At 40.4% G+C, this 24,214-nt stretch overlaps 1 protein-coding gene across 1 annotated transcript in view; it reads left to right on the forward strand.

Moving 5' to 3' along the window:
- LOC122748323 (zinc finger protein 883-like) overlaps positions 1 to 24,214 on the forward strand; it is a gene marked incomplete at its 5' end in the record, with an annotated part of 28,455 nt that continues 4,241 nt past the window's right edge. The window contains 2 exons of the mRNA XM_043993983.1: positions 1 to 29; positions 20,566 to 20,660. Coding sequence (XP_043849918.1) covers positions 1 to 29; positions 20,566 to 20,660 — 124 coding nt within the window. The remainder of the gene's footprint in view (positions 30 to 20,565; positions 20,661 to 24,214) is intronic.

A 24,214-nucleotide genomic window follows, 5' to 3' on the forward strand; every position in this document is an offset into this window, starting at 1 on the left:
CTTCTGATCTCCTGTCAGACAGAGACCAGGTGAGTTGGATTTTTTTTTTCTCTCTCCCAAATACTGGTTCATTTCTTTGAACAGATAGGTCACCTTCCCTTCCTTTGGTCTCTGCCCAGCCATGTCCTATTGGGGCACCAGACCCCCAGTTTTTCTCACCCAGAAGAAGGGCCTTTTGTGACAGAGGGTGTCAGGTTGATAGATGGTGAGAATGGGAGTGGACAATAGGCCACCCAGCCCAACCCCCTCTTTCGGTGCAAGAAGAAACTGAGCCCAAGAGATCAAATGTCTTGCGTGGTCTCAGAAGGGGAAGAGCTGGAGTTAGATCCCAGTTCTCTCTTTTAAAAAATCTTAGGGATGAGGGGCAGCTAAGTGGCGCAATGGATAGAGCACTGGCCCTGGATTCAGGAGTACCTGAGTTCAAATCTGGCTGGTGCAAGAAGAAACCGAGCCCAAGAGATGAAATGTCTTGCCTGATCTCAGAAGGGAAAGAGCTGGAATTAGACTTAAAATCTCTTCTTTTTAAAAAAACTTAATGATTGATACCCTTTGTTTTTACGTCATCATTTCCTAATATATACAGGGAGGTCCAGATTAGTGTGAATCATGAATCTCCTAAATTGTTTGAATTTGTACTGTTTGGAGTTGTAATTATATAAAATATAGTAATTGCCTCAGCCCAATGGAAATATGCGGTGCAAATTCAATTAATGGGATCACTTTGGGGGATTCTTGATTCACACTAGTCAAGACTTACCTTAACCTTCCCTATTTCTTATTTAGAGAGTCATCTCTTTATAGAAAAGAATTAAAAAAGAAAGAGCTCAGCAAAACTAATCAGCTTGTCATTCAAGTCTGACAGGATATATCAGGTTCTATATCCATAGTCCCTCACCACTGAAGAAGGGAAGGGATTTTATTTTCATACCTTTTCTTGGGGAATCGAGCTTGATTTCCTTATTGTTACACAGCCCTCAGTTTCTTTTCTTTTAGGGAGAAGTTTTTGAGACTTTTTTTAGTGAGGCAATTGGGGTTAAGTGACTTGCCCAGGGTCACACAGCTAGTAAGTGTTAAGTGTCTGAGGCTGGATTTGAACTCAGGTCCTCCTGACTCCAGAGCCGGTGCTCTATCCACTGCACCACCTAGCTGCCCCGCTCAGTTTCTTTCTGTTTTTAATCCCCTTCGAATATATCCACAGCAAGGAAGAACTCAGGTCTCTAGATTCTTAATCCACTGCAGTGGTAGTATCAAATTCAGATAAGTCAATGTGCAGCCCACAGGACTCCATATTGACTTAGAAAACCCCAAATTAACATTATGTTCTTCAGTCTATGAACTTGAAAAAAATATTTTGGTCAATAATTTAGTCAACCACCTTTTTTAAACCATCTACTGTAATACTAGGCTCAGTGCTAAGTGCTAGAGATACCAAAAAAGGCAAAAGACAGTCCCTGCCCTCAAGGAAATCCCAGTGTAATGGGGCCGACAACCCGCAAACAACTTTACACAAATCAGTTCTAGACAGGACACATTAGGGGTAACCATAGATGAAAAATACTAGGGTCAAGGGGACTTGAGAAAGGCTTCTGGGGCAGCTAGGTGGTGCAGTGGATAAAGCACTGGCCCTGGATTCAGCAGGACCTGAGTTCAAATCCAGCCTCTGACACTTGACACTTAGTAGCTGTGTGACCCTGGGCAAGTCACTTAACCCTCATTGCTCTGCAAAAAAAAAAAAAAAGAAAGAAAGAGAAGGGCTTCCTCTGGAAAGGCAGGCAGGAGACAGGACGAGGAAGAAGAGATGCAGTAATCCAGGCATGAAGGCATGTCAGGGATGCTAAGGACCAGCACCAGGCTGGTGAGATCGTCAGAGGAATGGAGGAGGCCTACAGGAGAGATGGAGTTGACAGGACTTGACGACTGATTGTATGCCCATCGATGATCATAGTACTTATAGTATTTGTATTTATTGATTGAAAATTCAGAGTTGAGGAGGACACCTAGGCTGTAATCCTGGGGGAATGGGAGGATAGTGGGGCACTCAATAGTCTTTTTTTTTTTTTTTTTTAGGCAATGGGGGTTAAGTGACCTGCCCAGAGTCACACAGCTAGTAAGGGTCAAGTGTCTGAGGCCGGATTTGAACTCAGGTACTCCCGAATCCAGGGCCGGTGCTTTAACCACTGCGCCATCTAGCTGCCCCTTTTTTTTTTTTTTTTTTTTTTTTTGGCACTCAATAGTCTTAAGGGAAATTTGGAAGAGAGGAAGGAAAGAAGAGTTCAGTTTTGAACTTGTTTAAGATGTCCAGTAGGCAATCGGATATAGGAGACTGGAGCTTAGAAGAGGTGTTGGGTAAGTAATCTGAGAATCATCAGTACAGAGGTGATAATTCATTCAATTTATTGGAGCTAGCGGGATCACGGAGTAAAGGAGAGGGACAAGGAAAGGCCTAAGACATAGTTTTGGGGAGAACCTTAGTTTATGGGCATAACCTGGATAAAGACCCATCAAAGGACCTTGAAAACAATTGGTTGGGGGCAGCTAGGTGGTGCAGTAGATAAAGCACCAACCCTGGATTCAGGAGGACCTGAGTTCAAATCCGGCCTCAGACACTTGACACTTACTAGCTGTGTGACCCTGGGCAAGTCACTTAACCCTTATTGCTCTGCAAACTACCACCACCACCACACACCCCCCCCCCCAAAAAAAAAGAAAGAAAAAGAAAACAATTGATCAGACAGATAGAAGGAGAATCAAGAGAGATTTCAAATTTATTTCCCTTATAATTCAATGTATTTTATTTTATGTATTTAAAAACATTCTTAGAAAGGGTCTCTAGAATTCACTAGACTGCCAATGGGTTGATGATTTAAAAAAAAAAGAAAAGGTTAACCCCTGCTGGGAATGTTCTCCACTCCTCTGTTGTCCTCACCATCCTTCCCCTCATTATTTGAATGAATGAATGAGTAAGATATTTATTCAGCTCTTGCTGTGTGCTAGGCATTGTCCCAAGTAAGCACTGGGGATACAAATATAAGTGAGCCGGATCACCCCTGACCTTGATAAGCTCACGTTCTGCTTGGGGAACATAACCCATAAAGAGGAGCCCCAAAGGGGGTGGCTAGCATTTTGGCGGCCCCTTTGTGCTGTGGAAGTGGCTGGGAAATGGCCTGGAGGCCTGGCCCAGGGCTGACCAGTGAGAGACCAGTGGGGGCAGAATCCAAAGTCCTGGTGAGAGGGAGGGGAGGGGAGGGGAGCAGATTGAGTCCGGGCGGCCAGTGTCTGGTGCCAGCTCTGCCTTTGCACTGGCTGTCCTGTGTGTTCTTCTTCACCTCCTCTTTCTGATGGCAAGTCCAGGTCTCCTTCCAACATACTGAACTGCTTCCTTTATAGTTCATTAAAACCAGGGAGAGATCCTGGATCAGTCACCACTATTGGGACAGACAGCAAACTCTTTCAGAAGCAAATACATCATATATTTGTAATCAGTAGGATGTAATTTGGAGTCAGAAGGCACTAACATTAATCTAGTGTTTGATACACCCAAAATCTAACTTTTGGAACAAGAACTCACTATTTAACAAAACCTGCTGGGAAAAGTGGAAAGCACTTTGGTAGAAAGTAGGCATAGATCAACATCTCACACTGCATACCAGGAAAAGTTCAAAGTGGGTATATGAGTTAGACATAAAGGGTAATAGCAGAAGCAAATGAGGAGAGCATGGAAAAAAAAAATTACCTATCATGCCTATGGATAAGAGAAAAGTTATAACCAGATGATCTAGAATCATAGGAAATAAAATGGATAATTTTGATTACATGAAATTAAAAAGGTTTTGCACAAACAAAACCAATATAGCTAAAATAGAAGGAAAGTGGGGGAATTTTTGCCAGTTAATTTCTCTGAGAAAGTTCTCATTTTTCAACTGTATAGGGAACTGAGCCAAATTTATAAAAACAAGAGTCAGATTCCCCAGTTCATAAATGGACAAAGGATATGAATAGGCAGTTTTCAGAAGAAGAAATCAAAGCTACCAAGTCACATGAAAAAAATGCTCTAAATCACTCCTGATTAGAAAATTATAAAAGAACTCTGAGATCCCACCTCCCATTTAGCAGATTGACTAACATGATAGAAAAGAAAAATGACAAATGTTAGAGAAGATGTGGAAAAGTAGGGACACTAACACACTGTTGGAGTTGTGAGAAGATCCAGCCATTCTGGAGAACTACACCCAAAGGGTTATAAAACTGCATACCCTTTGACCCAGCAATACCACTACTAGGTCTGTATCCCAAAGAGATCAAAGAAAAGGGAAAAGAACTTCTTTATAAAAATATTTATAGCAGCTCTTTTTTGAAGTGGTAAAGAATTGGACATTCAGATGATGCCTATTGATTGGGGAATGGCTGTAGAAGTTGTGCTTTGTGATTATGACGGAAAATGAGGAGGGGGATGGTTTTAGGAAAACCTGGACAGACTTATATGAACTAATGCAAAGTTAAGTGAGCAGAACCAGGAGAACATTGTACCCAGTAAGAGCAATATTGTCAGGATGATCAGCTGTGAAAGACTTAGCTCCTTAATCAATACAACAATCCAAGATGTGGCCGAAGGCCTCATGGTGAAAAATGCTGTCCATCTCCAGAGAAAGAACTGATGGACTCTGAGTACAGACGGAAGCATATTTTTCCCCTTAATTTATTTTTCTTGCCTTCCCTTTTCCTTTTTTTTGCAAAATGGTTAATATGGAAATATGTTTTGCATGACTTCACGTGTATAATTGATAACATATTGCCTTTTCAGTGGGTGGGAGAGGGCCTGGAGGGAGAGAGAGAATTTAGAACTCAAAATTTTAAGAAATGAATGTTAAGGGGCAGCTAGGTAGCACGGTGGATAGAGCACCGGCCCTGGATTTAGGAGGACCTGAGTTCAAATTCAGCCTCAGACACTTATCACTTACTAGCTGTGTGACCCTAGGCAAGTCACTTAACCCCAATTGCCTCACCAAAAAAAGAAAGAAAGAAAGAAATGTTAAAATAAATAAAATATATAAAAAGGCCCTGGGGCAGCTAGGTGGCGCAGTGGATAGAGCACCGGCCCTGGAGTCAGGAGGACCCGAGTTCAAATCCGACCTCAGACATACTAGCTGTGTGACCCTGGGCAAGTCACTTAACCCCAATTGCCTCACTTAAAAAAAATATTTTTTAAAGGCACTGACATCTGGGGTGCATCAAGAAAGGGCATCATGCAGAAAGAGGTGTTAGAAGTAAGTTTTGAAGTAAATTAGGGATGCTAGGCTGCAATAGTGGGGGTGGGGTGGAGGTACATTCTAGACATGAGAAATGGCCAGTACAAAGAAATGGACAGGGCAGTGCCACATTTGAAGAAGGGGAAGGTCAGTTTTACAGGATGTTAGGCAGTATTAAGGAAAGTAATATATAAGAAGGCTGGAGGGGCAGTTAGGTGGTGCAGTGGATAGAGCACCGGCCCTGGAGTCAGGAGGACCTGAGTTCAAATTCGGCCTCAGACACTTAACACTTACTAGCTGTGTGACCCTAGGCAAGTCACTTAACCCCAATTGCCTCACTTTAAAAAAAAAAAAAAGGCTGGAAGGGTAGGTTGCTTACCACCAAGGCATAAAGGGCTTTAAATTCCAAACAGTGTAGCTTATAGTGGGTCCTTCAGGGCAACAGGGAGCCCTTGGCCTTTTTGAGCCAAAAGGAATACATCCGTTCAGAAGCACTTTTTTAATTGAATTCTACCTGCCAGGCACTTCTCGAGGTAGATTTGTTTCCCCACAGCCCTGCTTACATTGAGTTGGAGTTTTGCTACATTGATGGGCATGAGCTATAGCCACTTGAGTATTTTACTTGGGCTTTGGTTCATTTTTGGTGATGTGAATCATTTTTCTTTTTAAAAAATGGATTTTGATTGATATCTTTTATTTTTACATTCCTTAGATTTCCCATTGTATCACTTTTCCTTCCCCCTCCCAGAGGACCATTTCTTATAAGAAAGAATTGTTGTTTTTTTTTCAAAAAAACAGAAGAAAAATAATCGACTGTTGAACATTTTTCAGTGTTTGTTTCCTGGGAGTGTATGAGCTGTTCATATCCTTTGACCGGTTAGTTATCCATTGGAAAACTGTGTCACCTGCTTGTAAATTCTTAAAGATCACATGCTCATCTATTCCATACTAGGAATCATTTGCTGCTCCATTCTTAAGCTTCACATTTTCTCTAGGTTCAATTTTTTTAAAAAAAAGAAATAGAGATACTTATTGTATCTATATGATGAGATCAGTTTGTCAAAGGCCCTCACCTTGGAGGCATCTCTGGCTTCTGGCTTCCCTGACATCTCTGCTCAAGGCCTACCTCCTACTAGAAGCTTGTCCTAGTTCTTTCCCTTAGTGTCTTCCTTTTGAGACCTTGCCTAATTGATCCTGCATGGATACTGCTCTCATGTTGTCTCCTCCAGTAGACTGTGAGCTCATTGAGGGCAGGGATTGGCACTTGCCTTTTTTTGTACCCCAAGGTATAGTGTGGTCAGCGGCACATAGTAGGTGCTTAATAAGGGCTTGCTGCTGACAGACCGACCCTTGCAACAAGAGTTTTTCTTGGAAGCATGAACCTTTTAAAATATTCATCTTATTCTTTTGTTTTTAAATCAAATCATTTATAAGTGATACTAAACAGCAGTACAACTAAGTAGAATTATTACTGACCATGTACTTTTCGTTGGTAGTATAACTTTTTGGTCCATGCCTATAAGTTTGCTTCAACATGTTTTGTCTCTTTGTCATCCTTGACTTTTCCCCCTCTGTGGTCCTGTAGTTTATACTCTGGTCTGCCATCTCTATGTTTGGTTGTTTGTTTTGGGCAGGGTTTGCAGGGCAGTGAGGGTTAAGTGACTTGTCCAGGGTCACACAGCTAGTAAGTGTCACATGTCTGAGGTCAGATTTGAACTCAGGCCCTCTTGAATCCAGGGCTGGTGCTTTATTCACTGCACCACCTAGCTGCCCCCTGTGTTTGTTTTTTTATTAAAGATCTTTAAGGATTCTTTTCAATTTTTCATATTTGTTCCTCAATTACATTATAGTATTTCTTTATTACCCTAAGGTAAGGCAAGGCCAGGAAAGGTGAGAAAACTCTTAAAATTGAAATTCTTAAGACACAAGAGAAAACAATGCCAACTAAACAAAAAAGTTCAGTTGTCTGAAGCTGCCAAGGTGGATGCTCAGGGAACTATCCAATCAACTTTTAAGAAAGATAAGTACAGGGGATGGCTAGGTGGCGCAATGGATAAAGCACCGGCCCTGGATTCAGGAGTACCTGAGTTCAAATCTGTCCTCAGACACTTGACACTTACCAGCTGTGTGACCCTGGGCAAGTCACTTAACCCCCATTGCCCTGCAAAAAAAAAAAAAGATAGGTACAGAAAATGGAAGCAAAAGCAGGTAACAGCGGATGAATACAGTCCAGTTCAAGCGAGGTCAGGATTGTTAAAGCTCAGAATGAGATAGATCTGGCAAAAATAGCTAAGGATAACAAAAAGGATTTTATTGGAAAGGGGGAGAAAGAGGCAGACTAGCACAGTGGGTAGAGAGCTGACCTTGAATCCAGAAGACCTTAGTCCAAGTCTCACCTCTGACACAAACTGGCTATATGACCCTTGCTAAGTCACTTAACCTCTCAGTAGTCTAAATCTTTTAAGTTGTAGGAAATGTGCTGACCTGCATTGGTAGGGGGGAAGAGGGAAGAGTGGGGAAAGAGGAAAGGAGGGGAGGGGAAGACAGAGGGAAGAGAGGGGGGATGGGAAATTAGAGGAAGAGTAGATTAAGGGAGGGAAAAGTCCTAAACAAAACAAACTCTAAGGGTGTGTGTGTGTGTGTGTGTGTGTGTGTGTGTGTGTGTGTGTGTGTGTGTGTGTGTGTGTGTGTGTCCTTTTGAGGGTGTAAAAAAAATGGGAATATGAGGAGGTGCCCATAAACAGAAAAGTGGATAACCAAGTTATGGTATATAAATGTGGTGGAATACAATTATGCTGAGCTCTTACCAGTATAATGAACAACCAGGAATCTAGACTACGAATGATGGAAAAGTTACCTACCTCCATATAGAGTGATAAAGGACTCAGAATGCAGAATGAGACAATTTTATTTTTATAGCCAGTGTAGAAATTTATTTTGATTGATTATCCATGCTTCTGATAGGTTTAATTTCTCTTATGTTCTGTAATAGAAAAATGGGGTAGGATAGGAGGGGGAGAAGGTAGATCTTGGCTGATTAAAACAAAAAAATTCTAAGCAAATTTTATCAAGCATTCAAAGAACAAATGACTTTAATCTTACGTAAATTCTTCTCAAAAATTGGGGAAAAGAGTCAGACCAAACTCATTGTCTGAAACATATAATAATGAAATCTAAACTATGTAAGAATAAACAGAGAAAGAAAAGTAAATAATACCAACTGTGCAACCATTTGTAATGATTGATGTCAAAATATTTAACATGTTAGCAAAGAGCCTACAACAACAAATTAAAACTATCAGAGACTCTGACCAGTTTGAATTTATACTAGGAATTCAGGTTTGGTTCAGAAAAACTATAAGCAGTAGACCATATTAATAACAAAAATCATATGACTATATCCATGGTTGCAGAAAAATACCTTTTAACAAAAATAATCACTTGATATTTAAAAAAAAACACCCACATACATTAAAAAGAATAGAACCAGGAGGTAGCTAGGTGGAGCAGTGGATAAAGCACCAGCCCTGGATTAAGGAGGACCTGAGTTAGATCTGACCTCAGGCACTTGACACCTAATAGCTGTGTGACCCTGGGCAAGTCACTTAACCCTCATTGCCTCACCGAAAAAGATAAAAGAATAGAACTAAATAGACCTTTTTCTGTGTGTTAGAATTGTATCTTGTTCTGGTCTTCCTAATCTCCATCCTCCCATTTAATCAGTATAGTAACTAAAGGAGCAGATTGCTAAGGGGAACCTGGACTTCACATACAAACTGTACCAAAGATCAAAGGAGCATAATTTACAAATTGTATTCCATATTAATTAAATTCACATCCTGGTAATATGTGCTGAATCAGGAGAAACCATCTAGGTGCTGCTTGTCTAAGTTCTGATCTTGTGATATAGGAATTCCAGACAAAATCCAGACCTCCACCAGCTCAAGAGCAGCAGAACATCAAAAGGTGCTGATAACTTTTGAGGTTTTAACATTAACTTTGAGATGATTTGGATATGTTAATAAGCTAACCGCAAGGCGGCACAGATGGGAATTGGTCTATTTTCCCCCAAAACCCAATAAAAATGAGACCTCAAGGAGGCAGCTAGGTGATACAGTGGATAAAGCACCGGCCCTGGATTCAGAAGGACCTGAGTTTCAAAATCCAGACTCAGACACTTGACACTTACTACAGTGTGACCCTGAGCAAGTCACTTAACCCTCATTGCCTGCCTCCCCCCCCCCAAAAAAAATGAGACCTCAGCCTTTCCCCCAGCCACAAGTACTCTTCTTCTCCATTTGGGTCCATGTTGCTGGATGTTCCCCAACTCCAACTCATGATTATGTGAGGGAGTCTCTGCGCCCTTCCTTCCAGCCTCTTCCATATGCTGACTTTCTTTACCAGTCCATTCCCTGTCCTCATGGCACTGTCCATCTCTACACTTTTCACTATTTGTTTCTGCTTTCTAGGCTTTTATAGTATGATTGCTACCCCATTTCCTTCTGCCAAATGTTGTCTTTTCCTGGCAAATATCCAAAGAATCAAGTGTGTCTGTCCCTATTTCATAAATTAATTATTAATTTACCCTAGAACTAGAATTATCTGAAAGGGAAAAACACTAAAGGCCTTTCCATTTTCTTTTTCTTTTTTTTTTTTTCAGTGAGGCAATTGGGTTAAGTGACTTCCCAGGGACACACAGCTAGTAAGTGTTAAGTGTCTAAGGCCACATTTGAACTCAGGTCCTCCTGACTCCAGGGCCGGTACTCTATCCACTGTGCACCCAGCTACCCCAGGCCTTTCCATTTTAATCAGAGGTAAAGCAAAGATGTCCATTATTATCATTATTTCATATAGTTCTAGAAATGCTAACTATAATTTTAAAATATGAAACTGAATAAACATAGGCAAAGAGAAAACAAAATGATCATTTCTGCATATGATGTGATTATTTGCATAAGAAGTCTATAGTCAGCTAAAATTAGTCACAGTTATAACTTTAGTAAAGTTGGAGAATATACTAAGTCCCCCAAATTTTTAGTCTCTATATATCATCAACAAAACTCAGCAGGAAAAGTTAGTGAAAGAAATTCCTTTCAAAATTGCCAAAAGAATGTGTACAGGGGCAGCTAGATGGCGCAGTGGTTAAAACACTGGCCCTGGATTCAGGAGTACCTGAGTTCAAATCCGGCCTCAGACACTTGACACTTACTAGCTGTGTGACCGTGGGCAAGTCACTTAACCCCCATTGCCTAAAAAAAAAAAAAAAAAGAATGTGTACAATATTTGGTAGTATCCTTAACAAAACATAGAGAGGAATTATATAAATACAGTTATAGAAATAAATACAGAGACTTCCAGGGTGGAGCCAAGATGGCAGAGGAAAGGCAGTGAGTTCCTGAACTCATGACACAATCGCTCCAAAAAACATCCAAATAAGGTCATAGGAAAATGCCCAGAGCAGCAAAACTCACAGAAGAATGTGCTGAAATCATCTTCTAACCAAGAACAGCTTGGAAGGTCAGAAGGAGGGAGCTGCTGTGCTGCTACAGGAGTCAGGCCCAACCCCACAGTCACCCTGACACAGATCCAGTCCCAGGAAGGCCTCACCAGAGAAGGAGACCCCTAGAGCCTCTGAATCAGCTGAAGCACCAGTGTCGTCTGGAACTAAGCTCACAGTCTGATGAGTGGGCTGAGCCCTTGGCAGGGGGGGAGATTACAGGGGTCTATGCTGGTGCTAAGGCAGAACCTGGATTCTACACCCCTGCTGAGAACCAGGTGGTAGGCTCAAGTAGAAGTGGCCCAGGTGATGGAGGGGCACAGGCTCGTCGGAGCTAACAACCACAACACACAAAGCTGGTTGATTGGCAAGTTGGTCTGGGGTCATCTAGGACCAGGAAACAGGCTGGGCGAGGGAAGAACCCAATTCTCCTTAAATCATACCACCTGGGACTTCTTAAGCTTGGGATACTGCAGCCTGGAAACAGTGCCCCACTCTAAGGAGCTAAAAGTCTAGTAAAAGAAAGGCAAGATGAGCCGACAGAGAAAGGTGAGGACCATAGAAAGTTTCTTCAGTAACAAGGAAGACCAAGGAGCACCCTCAGAGGAAGATGTCAACATCAGGGCCCCTATATCTAAAGCTTCCAAGAAAATACGAATTTGGTCTCAGACCATAGAGGTGCTCAAAAAGGACTTTGAAAGATAAAACTAGAGAGGTAGAGGAAAAAAATGGAAAGAGAAATGAGGGTGATGCAGGAAAGACATGAGAAAAAAGTCAACAGCTTGAAAAGTCAAATGGAAAAGGAGGTACAAAAGCTCTCTGATGAAAATAATTGCCTAAAAATTAGGATTGAACAAATGGAAGCCAGTGACTTTATGAGAAACCAAGACACAATAAAGCAAATCCAAATGAATAAAAAAATAGAGGGCAATGTGAAATATCCTCTGGGAAAAACTGCTGACCTGGAAAATAGTCCAGTTAGAGATAATTGGAAAATTATTGGTCTACCTGAAAACCATGATCAAGAAAGAGTTTAGACACCATCTTCCAAGATATTCTCAGGGAAAATGCCCTGAAATTCTAGAAGAAGAAGCTAAAATAAGAAATTTAAAGAATCCACCAATCACCTCCAGAAAGAAACCCAAAAAGAAAACTCCTAGGAATATTATAACCAAATTCCAGAGCTCTCAGGTCAAGGAAAAATATTGCAAGATGCCAAAAGAAAGAATTCAAGTACTGTGGAGCCCCAGTTAGGACAGCACAAGATCAGCAGCTTCTACATTAAAGGACTGGAAGGCATGGAATATGATATTCCAAAGGGCAAAGGAAATGGGATTACAACCAAGAATCACCTACCCAGCAAACCTCAGCATTAATCTTTCAGCGGAAAAATGGGACTTTAATGAAAAAAAGACTTTCAGATATTTGTGATGAAAAGACCTGAACTGAATGGCAAATTTGACTTTCAAATACAAGACCCTAGAGTACCATAAAAAAAAAATTGGAGCTGGGGGACATACGTGGGGTCATACAGTGGGCGACTGTCTTGTGTCTGAGGCCAGGTTTTGGCTGGGATCCCCCGGGTCCAGGGGTGATGATTTGTCCACTATCACTTAGCTAGATGATAACATCTTTAGGGTTAAATTGAGGGGTGAAGGGAATTCATTGGGGGAGGGGGAAGGGCAGAAGTGAAATCCTACATGAAAGTAACAGGAAAAGGCTTATGGAATGGGGAAGAGATGGGAGAGGAACAGGGCAGGAAATGAAACTTTACACTCATCAGAAAAGGCTCAAAGATCTTAAACTCATCAGAGCTGCCTCAAGGAGGGACTAATAGACACACCCAACTGGGTGGAGTAATCTATTTAATCTGGGCAGTAAATGAGCCTAACACTCATCAAAATTGGCTCAAAGACCTCAGTCTCATTAGAATTGGCTCAAGGAGGGAATAATGTACACACTCAATTGGGTGGAGTAATCTCTCTAACCCTGCAGGAAAAGAGGAGGGGAAGGGGATAGAGAGAGGGGCAAAAGAAGGAAGGGCAGAGTGGGGGAGGGGACAGACAAAAGCAAATCCCTTTTGAAGAGTGATAGGATGAAAGAAGATGGATAATAGAATAACTATCATGGGGAAGGGAAACAGTTAACAATAGTAATCATGAAAAAGAGAAAAGGGGGGAAAATTGTACAAAAAAATATTTAAAGCAACTCTTGGTGGTGGCTAAGAATTGAGAATCAAGGGAATGGCCATCAATTGAGGAATAATGGAAAAAGCTGTGCTATATGATTGTAGTGGAATGGTCTTGTGCTACAGGAAATGACAAACAGAATGATCCCCGAAAAACCTTGAAAGACTAATGAACATCGATGTATGGTGAAGTGAGCAGAGCTGAGAGGACATTGTGCATAGTGACAGCAGTATTGTTCAGTGAGTAATTGTGAGTGACTTAACTACTCTCAGCAGTGCAATGATCCAAGATAATCCCAAGGAACTAATGAGGAAGCTTACTATGCACCCCTATAGAAAGAACTGATAGAAAGAACACTTGTGGATTATACATATATAACCTGATTGTGATTTTGTGGAGGGAGGAGGAAAGGGAGGGAGGGAGAAAAATTTGGAACTCTAAATCTTATGAAAATGAATGTTGAAAACTACCCATACATGTAAATGGAAAATTAATAAAATAAAATGAAGAGGCAAAAAATAAATAAATAAATAAAGTAATTGATTAAATCACCTCCTTAAAACAAAAAAAAAATAAAAAAAAATAAAGAAATACAGAGTAAAGACTAGGAGAGAGATTAGTGAGTTATTAGTCTATGCTAAAAAGAATTTAAAAGATAATAGTACCCAAATTAACTTAGAGATTCATTGCCATACCCAGTGTAGTTACCAAAGGATTACCTTGTAGAACTATGTAAAAAATGGCTAAGAAAATTCATCTAGTTAAACAAATAAGAGTCAAGCATCTCATAGGATATGATGAAAAAAATGGGAAGGGGGAGGCCTAGCTCTTCTAGATCTCAAACTATGATACAATTTAGTACTGCTTAAAAAGTAGAAAAGGAACAAATTGTGTACCCAACATCCTGGAGGTGGCATGACATAGTGAAGAAGGGGACTGGACTTTGAACTGAAACCTACATTGAAATTGTACCCAAGGGGGCAGCTAGGTGGCAAAGTGGATAAAGCATCGGCCTTGGATTCAGGAAGACCTGAGTTCAAATGTGGCCTCAGACACTTGACACTAGCTGTGTGACCCTGGACAAGTCACTTAACCATCATTGCCCCACCCCCCCAAAATTGGACCCTAAATCCTAGTTGTATGACCCTGGGCAAGTCACTTAACCTCTCTGCCTCAGTTTTCTAATATCTAAACCAAGGGAGCTGGATTAAATAGCTTCTGAGGTCCTCTTTACCTCTAAATCTACGATCTTATGATCAAGAAGTAATTGAATGCAGTAGCATAATGTTCAGTAAACCCAAAGAGAAGGACTACTGGGATAAGGGCTCACTATTAGACAAAATCTACCAGGAGGGGTCAAGTCAGCAAGTATTTTTTCAGCATTTAATATATGTGAGGCATTGTGCTAAGCACAAAGAATGCAAATACAAGTAGAAAGAAAAATCCCCGTGCCCAAGGAGGGCAAGATAACAAATGGAAGTTCAAAAGTAGAAGATGGAGAAGGAAGGTAAATGGAGTAAGGACATGGGAGAGAAAGTTCTGTGGAAATAATTTCAGAGTATAATCTGGGCAATAAAGACATGCTTGGCCTGGACCTTCTCCTAAAAATAGAGGTTCTGGGAAAAACTAGCCAATCACAAAGGGAAAGGAAGAGTCCTTCCAATGTGAGAAATAGTTCAGAGGTAGAGTAAGTGTCCAGAGTGAAGAGACTTCTATGGGGTGGTAGAGAAATTCCAGAGACTTAGACCAACTTATCACACTACATGCCATAAGAAGCTCTAAATGAATCCGTCACCTAGATCTAAAAGGTCATGTCACATACACAAGTTAGAGGAGCAAGCTAGGAGAATCCCTTTAAGAACTACAGCTTGTGGACAGGAATTAGTCTTGGCCAAATTAAGGGGAAGAAAGGATCAAAGAAGGCAAATTTACAATAATGGAAAGTTTATTAATAACCCAAACATTATGCTTAGGATTTAAATTTTTCTGTTTTTTTGGCCGAATATCTTGCAGCAGGTTTTTTCTCATAAAGAGTCTACTCTTCAAGAATGGATTTGATGTGGGGAGATTGATAAAGGTATGTAAGATAAGGAGACATAGTTTTCCAACCCAAGTATTCACAACTCTATGGGCGGGGGATGCTTCACGTCAATAATGTGAGAAGGAAGAGGACTTAGGGTTTCATTGTCATGGGCAACTCTTAGATAAGGATATGCTACTGATGTGGGTAGACACCTTCTCTATAACTAATAATCTTAGGCTCAAGAATTTTGACAAACACAGTGACTAATAATTCCAGGAAACCTAGGATGAACTGTGCTATCCACCCCTTGACAGAGAAGTTATGGACTCCTGGTTCATCCTGGCAGACCAAGACATATTAGTTTTTGGATATGGTCAATTAGAGAATTCATTTTGCTTAACTATTTGTATTTGTGGCAGTTTTCTTCTTTTTTTTCCTTCCATTGGGAATGGTTTGGGAGGTGGAATTATACTTTTTTTTTTTTAATATATTTTAGGCAATGGGGGTTAAGTGACTTGCCCAGGGTCACACAGCTAGTAAGTGTCAAGTGTCTGAGGCCGGACTTGAACTCAGGTACTCCTGAATCCAGGGCCGGTGCCCTAACCACTGCGCCATCTAGCTGCCCCTGGAATTATACTTTGAAAGTTGCCTAGAGCACCAAGGGATTAAGTGATTTGCCTTGTTTTACAAAGCTAGTATGTCTAAGGTGGGACTTAAACCCTAGTCTTCCTGGCTTTGCAGCCAGTTCTGTTTCCACTATGACATGCTGACCATTATTGGAAGGACTATGGAAGAATAGGCATGTTAATACACTGTGAGATTTAAAATTGGATATTAGATCATAAATCTCCCCTCTTTAACCTTTCCCTTCATTTATCTCCCAGACTAGTAAATGGAAGAAACCTCTGGTCTATAGTTAAGAGCTTTTATTGTGTGGTAGTTGCCAGGTGATATTGATTAGAGGGATAGGAAAGTAGAAATACAAAACAAATAGTCTTAAATCTAAGCTTAGTCTATATTCCGTACAAAACTCACCAAAAGTCCAAGGCCACCTTTGGGGAGAGAGAGCCGAGCCGAGTCAAGCACGTGCTGCTAACAGCAGGCCGCGTCCAACTCCAGTCCGCGTCTGTCTGTGTGTCACACCAGTCATCAGACCAGGAGAGCAGGCAAGAGATCCCACTTCCATTCTCTCCTTGCCTTTTAAGCTCACACCCCGGAAGTGGAGTGCGTAGCCCGTGCATGGCCGCTGGTCTCTTCCCCGAAAGGGTGGTCCTTTAAAAACTGGCGTCTTTCCATATTCACTAACTGACTGTTAAAAAACTTTTTACCACAACACAAAATTAATGTTGGAGCTGTGATTTGATCCAACTATTTTAGAAAGTAATTTAGAACTATACCCCAAAACTCATTAACCTGTTCCTTCCCTTTGACCCAGCTACATCACTACTAGATATATTTACACACACACACACTCCCTGCCTTAGATTTCGGAGAAAGAGGGAAAGGACTGAAATGTACAAAAATATTTACATCAAGACATGCTGTTGTAGCAAAAAAACTGGAATAAAGTAGATGTTCATCAGATGGGAAATGGTTTGACAATTAGGATATATTAAGCACATAGTTGGTGTTTAATAAATGTTTATTGAATGAATGAAATTTCAATATAAATGCAATGGAATGCTATTGGGCTGTAAGAAATGATAAAAAGGGGGCAGCTAGATGGTGCAGTGGATGAAGCACCAGCCCTTGATTCAGGAGGACCCGAGTTCAAATCCAGCCTCAAACACTTGAAACTTACTAACTCTGTGACCCTGGGCAAGTCACTTAACCCTCATTGCCCCGCCCCAAAACAAAAACAAAAAAGCCATCTGTATCTGATGACAAGAGGTAGGACAGAAATGATAAAAAGGATAGATGCAATGAAACCTGGTAGGGCTTATATTAAACTTATACAGGACAGCCTAGAAGCACAACTTTACAATAATTAAATCCCTATCAAGGAAAGCAACTGTGAAAAACTTAAGCACTGTGATAAACACAAGGACCATTCATGAGTCCAGATGACTAATAATGAATCATGCTTTGCACCTCTTGGCAGAGAGGTGATAGAATAGAGGGTCACAATGAAATACTTTTTAGACATGGACAATGGGAGGATTGCTTTACTGTATGCATTTGTTACAAAGGAGAGCTTTTATTTGGGGGGAGAAGAGTTACAGATTTTGAGAGGGAGGAAGTGATTACCCTCCCAAATAATAAAGAGTAAAGTATTTAATACATAGATGAGAACAGAAGGCTGTTCAGAAGGGGACAAATGGGACATTATTGGGCCATTAAATTTGAAATATACTTTCGTAGTACTCCTTCTAGGATATATCACCAGAAAGCAACTGGTACCCTCTTTGGTTTCTAGAGCATGTGCTTCCCATTAATGATTAGTAGAACACAGTTAGCCCATAGGCATTTATTATGATGGCATTTTAGGAAAAGTAGCTACAATATAGCCCCTCTATAAACCTACATTGTGTGTTTCCACCAATGCACATCATATGTGTGAGAAGAATGGGCTTAATTTGGAGTACAGTGGTAGTGAGTCACACATGTGGAAAACACATGTGACCAAGGCAACTCATCACTGGAAGTGAAAAACTTCAGTAACCTTTCTCTCCTAGGGAAGTCTTCACCAGGTCCTCAGATACAGCATCATTTCTGGGTAGATTGTTCAGTTGGGTTCCCCAGGGTCTGTTGCTCTTTGGAACTAAATTCTCAGTTACTAGTATTCTCTCTCTTTTGATTCTATAACTGGGTCTCCTTTCAGCTGCCAAAGTTCCCACTCCTTGAAGAGTCTTTAGAGTGAATTCTCTTGGGGGCAACTAGGTGGTACAGTAGATAAAGCATTGGCCCTGAATTCAGGGGGACCTGAGTTCAAATCCAGCCTCAGATACTTGACACTAGCTGTGTGACCCTGGGCAAGTCACTTAACCCTCATTGCCCCACCAAAAAAAAAAAAAAGAAAAAGATAGAGTGAATTCTCTGTTAAAATGATTGGTGGTGATGGTGATGGTGATGATAGCTGGTGCTTATCTAGGATCTTAGGGTTTGCAAAGCACTTCAGATATGTTATCTCATTTGATTCGTCTTTGTGGAATGAGTGTCTTTGGTACTTCAACTATGCCTTGAACTCTCTTAAACTGATTCTCTAACTGCCAAATGGGTTGTCTCCTTCTGGGGGCCTAGATGCAAGACACCATCAGTAAGAGGTTCTTAACCTGAGATCCACCACTTTCTTTTATTTTTTATTTTTTGTGGGGCAATGAGGGTTAAGTGACTTGCCTAGGGTCACACAGCTAGTAAGTGTCAAGTGTCTGAGGCCGGATTTGAACTCAGGTTCTCCTGAATCCAGGGCTGGTGCTTTATCCACTGTGCCACCTAGCTGCCCCTGATCCACCACTTTCTAAGGAATCCATGGATAGATTTCAAGGGGTCCATACACTTGAGTCAGAAAAAAAATACATATCTTTGTCTTCAGTTGCCTCAAAAATTAAACATTTCCTTCACTTATTTAAAGATATGGTTTTGAGAAGGGGTCTATCAGTTTCAACAGACTGCCAAAGAGGGGTCCATTATATACCAAGAGGTTAAGAAAACCCCCACTTATAAATGGACTTGAGTAATAACATAAAATTAGATGCTCCCACATCTATTACAAAGTACAGTACATAGGAGATAGCTACGCAACAGATATTTGATAGAACACACTGAAACACTCAACATTGAGAGCCAGTTCTTTTATGTTCCTCAAACTTCATATCTCTTCTATTGGTCCAGATGAAAGAAGAAAGAGCAATAATGTGTTTTAATATTTCAGGAATCAGTAACATTTAAGGATGTGGCTGTGGACTTTACTCAAGAAGAATGGAGACAACTGGACCCAGCACAGAGAGACCTATATAGGGATGTGATGCTAGAGAATTATAAGAACTTTGTCTCCTTGGGTAAGGACAGTTTTCCTTTGTAACTCAGAACCTATTTATTGAGGTGTCTTTGTGTTGTCATTTGTTAAAGTTTATTGAGTATCCAGAGTATTTAGTCGTTTCTTTTTTCTTCTTTTTTTTTTTTTGGTGAGGCAATTGGGGTTAAGTGACTTGCCCAGGGTCACACAGTCAGTAAGTGTCAAGTGTCTGAGGCCGGATTTGAACTCAGCTCCTCCTGAATCCAGGGCTGGTGCTTTATCTACTGTGCCACCTAGCTGCCCCCTGCTCTGGTTTTTAAAAGACAGAAGAGGGAAAGTCCAAGTTGTACATCAGTGAGTTTGCTGTCAATTCCTGGAAATATTTCAGAATATTTTATATGTTGGTAAACATCTAAACATCTAAAAAAAGTAAGTGATGATCACAAAAATGGCTTCATCAGGAATGGACAATTCTAGATTCTAAATTAATTTTATTTTTTTCTTTTGACAAGGCTACAAGACCAATACAGCGAGGAAATGCTAAATATACTTTACCTAGATTTTAACAAAAATCTTTCTTACTATCCTCATGGACAAGATGCAGAGATTTATAGCAAATAACTAGGTAGATTTTGAATACCTGGATCCATAGAATAGTCAGTCATTAAGGGTTTGGTGTCATCTTGGCCAGAGGTCTCTAGTGGAATGCCCCAGGCATTTTCGATGTCCAACATTCTGTTGATGATTTGGGTAAAAGTTTAAATGTCAAACTTATCAAATTTTCCAATAACACAAAGCTTAAGTCAGGGAAAAGGGGTACATGGTGAATGACAGAGTTCAGAATCAGAAAGATCTCAACAGGCCAGAATGTTAGGCTAAAGCTAATGGAATGATATGCAAGAGAGATCAATTTAAAATCTTTTTCCTGGGTTCAGCAATGTCAGGTTCACAAGAACAAGGTGGGGGAAAAACAAGATGGATAGTTGTTTATCTGAAAAAGAGCTCAATATACATCAGCAATGCAAGATCTGTCTTTCGCTGCATTGAGAAAACCTTAGTGTGTAGAATCAAGTTGATGAGAGCTCTCTGGTATCTGCTCTAGTCAGACCTTATCTGGGGTATTGTTTTAAGTCACTGATAGCTCATTTTAAGAAATAAATCTCTAAGATTGAGCATGTAGAGTAGGGCATCCTGGATAGGAAAGAACTTCATGTCCCCTAAGGGACTGGTTGATGGGGCTAGACATGCGTATTGTGAAAAAGAGGAGACTTGAGATTGGGGAATGGGAGAGTAGGGCATGAGACCCATCTTCTAATATTTGAATGACTTTCCTGTTCGAATTTTTCTGCTTGCTGCATAGAGGTAAAACTAAAAACAATGTGCAGAAGCTGCAGAGTCAGAGTTTGGCTTAAGATAAAGGAAATGTCCTAACAATTAAAGCTTCCTAGAAATTCAGTGGAGTTAATATAATTTCCCTTAGTAGATGTCTTCAAACAATGTTGGGTGACCACTTTTGGGGTATGTTGTAGGTGGATTGGTACAATTGGATCAGATGATCTCTGTGGTCTTTTCAGCTCTGAAAGTCTGTGTGCTCAGAATCCTAGAGTGAGTTCCGTGTTCTAACAATGAACTCCGTTTCTTTTTCACATCATCAGGGTTTCCGTTTTTAAACCAGATGTGATATCCCAGTTGGAGCGAGGGGAAGGACCATGGACATCAGAGACAGAAGTCTCACAAGTTGTTTGTTCAGGTGCGTAAGTGAAGACCAGGCAGAGAGAAGTCATTCCAAACAGTTGTTGAGCTACTCAGTAGAGCATTTCTGAACTGGACTAGATCCCTCCTGAAACACCCTACTTGGGGGGAGAAAAGAGCTAAAGCTAACAAGCATAAGGAAGGTCCCTCATATGCCTTTGTGTTTAATTTCAGCGAGTCACAATTTATTTACCAGAAGTCATTTTAGTGCCACAAATCCTGCTTGGGCTATAGTAGTTACCTTTTAATTGCTTATTGATTGATAAGTTGGTCATTTGCCATTGTTTTACTATCTTGTAGGAATATAGCACTCGACTATATCATGATTGCAAGTCTAAAAAATTGAGACATTTTCATTCCCTGCTATAATTTTACATTTTCCTTGCAAAAATAAGGCACATACCCATGTGACAGTTAATGAGCAATACATGATATGCCTATAACATGTTCAAAATGTTGGGATTAATAGTAAAATAGTTGGGGGTAGGTGAGTAAGGCATTCTTAGCAAGGGAAATAGAATGAGAAAGGCTAAGGATATGAGCAGATATTATGTGTATTTGAGGGTAGAAAATAGGCTAAGTAACTAGCTTTTCTGTAGCCAATGGTACTTCTCATTGAGCGGTAGGATATGTGGCAAAATCGGTAGGATGGGCTGTGATCATGGGAACCTTTGAATGTATCCCAGAATAATTTTGACATTTTCTGGTTTGCATCATGTTGGGAAGAAATTGACCATCTGATCAGGCAAATGATTACCATGATGAAAGTGATAGCAAAGAAAGGTAAATTCATGGAGGATAACCTGCATGCATTGTAGGTAAAGTTGATAGTTAGGGTCCTGGTTTAGTAATTCATATGTGAGATGATGAAGGCCTTGATTCTAATCCCAAATTCCTTTCATTAATCTCTGTTCATCCTCTGCTACTTCTTCTCTTCTATGCCCTCTCAGTTATCCTGGTTCCCCTTTTTATTTCTCACACACATTCCTGGATCTATTCTGCTCATTGGCTGTGTTCACCATTGATTTCCCCTAGATTTTAAGGCCTCCCGTGTAGGAATGGCAGCTGTTCTTTGACATGTTAGCAGTCAGGGAGTACAAAATTGTGCCTTCCACCAAAACAGGAGAAGAGATGTACCAGTATGGACTGGTATGTTTCAGAGGGTAAGAGAGAGAACAGTCCGTTGCCTAAGAACGTATAGATCATCCTGTGAGGGAAGGAAAGAGAGGCTTAATTGAATTCACTGCCTCTTCATTTCATTGAAATATAGAAGGTCGGGGACCTTGGAGATCATTATATCCAAAAGAAACGATTTCTTCATTGTCCCCATCTAGCCTCAGCTGTAATGATTCCAGAGGTGGCAAAGTCATTATTAGATGAAAGTCAGTTCTTTTTGGAGACAGGTCTGATTATTAGAATGTTCTTCTTCTATATCGAGCTAAAATCTGCTTCCCTGTTACTTGTACCTGTTGGTCCTAGATTTCTCCTTGATAGCTACAGGGAATAAGGCCCATCTCTCCTCCATATGATAGCCCTTCAAGTAGTTTTAGTAGCCATCTTGTTTCTTCTGGATATTTTTCATTCTCACATTAACCTCCCAATTGGTTTTGCCCATTACTCATAAGATATCATTTCCAGACTTCCCATCATTCCAGTGGCATTCCTGTGACTACACCGCTGTTTATTACTGTCTCCCTCAAAAATGTGCCCAGAATTGAATGTCAGACTCAGAACGTGTTCTGAATGGTTTGTTGTATAGTGTGTGTATAATTTTCTTTAATCTGCTGACTCTCCATCTAGAAATGAAGCTCAAAATGGTGGTAGATTTTTGGGGGAACTACAGTGTAACTGTTGGTTTGAGTTCATTTTGTGGTCAGCTAAATCCTCCAGATCTTTTGAACAAGCTTTGCCGTCCAACCAGTTCTCTCCAGTTCTGTTCTATTGACATTATAAACAGTTACATTTGTTCTTCTTAAATTTTGACTTGGGTTTTTTCTTTGGGTTTTTTTTTTCTCTCTTCTTACATGTTGAGACTTAAATAAGGGGACAGCTGGTAGCACATTGGATAAAGCACTGGCCCTGGATTCAGGAGGACCTGAATTCAAATCCAGCCTCAGACACTTGACACTAGCTGTATAACTCTGGGCAAGTCACTTAACCCTCATTGCCCTGCCAAAAAAGAAAGAAAGAAAGAAAGGAAAGAAAGAATGAAAGAGAAGAAAGAGAAAGAAGGAAAGAAGAGATTAAATCTTGATTCGTTTTCTAATGTATTATCTGTTACCCTCACTTGTGTGTCATCAGCAACATTGATGTGTGCCTTTTATGTTTCATTAAAAGTGTTGAATAAGAAGGTAAATAGGACAGGCATGAAAAGTATGGAACTCTGAGGTGTGCACCAGGGTACTTCCCTACACGTTGACCATTATCTGTTAACTAAAATGCCTTTTGGTTAGGTTGTTCATGTACCTATGAATTCACTTCATTCCATAGAAAACTGACATCCAGATTACATGGGTTTATCTTCTCAGTGATGGTTTGAGAGACTTATCAAATTCTTTTTTGTTATCAAGATACTTGATATTCATAGAACTTTAGGGAGACAGAAAGCCATAGTACATAAAATATTGGGCTTGAACTCAGGAAAATCTGAATTCACCTGCTGCCTCTGACATTTATGAAGTCTGTTGTTATTGCTAAGTCACTTCACATATCTGCTTCAATTTCCCCACCATAAAAGAGGGTAATGATACCTGTAGCACCTACCTAATATGTTGGTTGCAGGACTCAAATGAGAGAATATGAGTAAAGCACTTTGTAAACTTTAAGCTACTAAAGCTTAAAATTATACTAAAACCTTTGGCACACCCTGCGGAGGTGCAGCTGCTATTATACGTTTATTCTTCATCCACTTATGAATACATGATTAACTTTCAATGTGCCTTTCATACATATTGGTTATGCAACCCTAGGCAAGTCAGTTTACCTCTGGGCTCCTTAGGATTATCATTTGTCTGACTTGCATTAGTAGCAGTTCCTTCACCCAGGAGTACCCTCTAACAATAAAATAACAGGCCAAATCCTTGTCTAATTTCTGTCCCAAATAATTTGTTCATAATTAACCCATAGTAGTTCTTTTTTTAAAAGATCTCTCCAAATATTATTTAATAGTTTTCTGAATTTTGCAGAGATTGGCATTAGGCTTAACAGTCTGAAGTTTCCAGAATCAACTTGTTTCTCTTTTCTGAATATTTAAGCATTTCCCCCCAAATTACTAACAGTTGTTCTCTGAATGCATCTACAAATGCTTTCATTACTCTTGAATCTAAGTCATTTAGTTCCTGGAAGCTCTTTTCCTAGTTCCTCACATGTTTCAGTTCTCGCATGGCTTCAGTTCTCTCTCTCTTTTTTTTTTTTGTTTGTTTTGTTTTGTTTGGGCCGACAATGGGAGTTAAGTGACTTGCCCAGGGTCACACAGCTAGTAAGTGTCAAGTGTCTGAGGCCGGCTTTGAACTCAGGTACTCCTGAAACCAGGGCCAGTGCTTTAACCACTGT

This window comes from Dromiciops gliroides, chromosome 3 (genome assembly GCF_019393635.1).
Source record: "Dromiciops gliroides isolate mDroGli1 chromosome 3, mDroGli1.pri, whole genome shotgun sequence".
Lineage (NCBI taxonomy): Eukaryota > Metazoa > Chordata > Mammalia > Microbiotheria > Microbiotheriidae > Dromiciops > Dromiciops gliroides.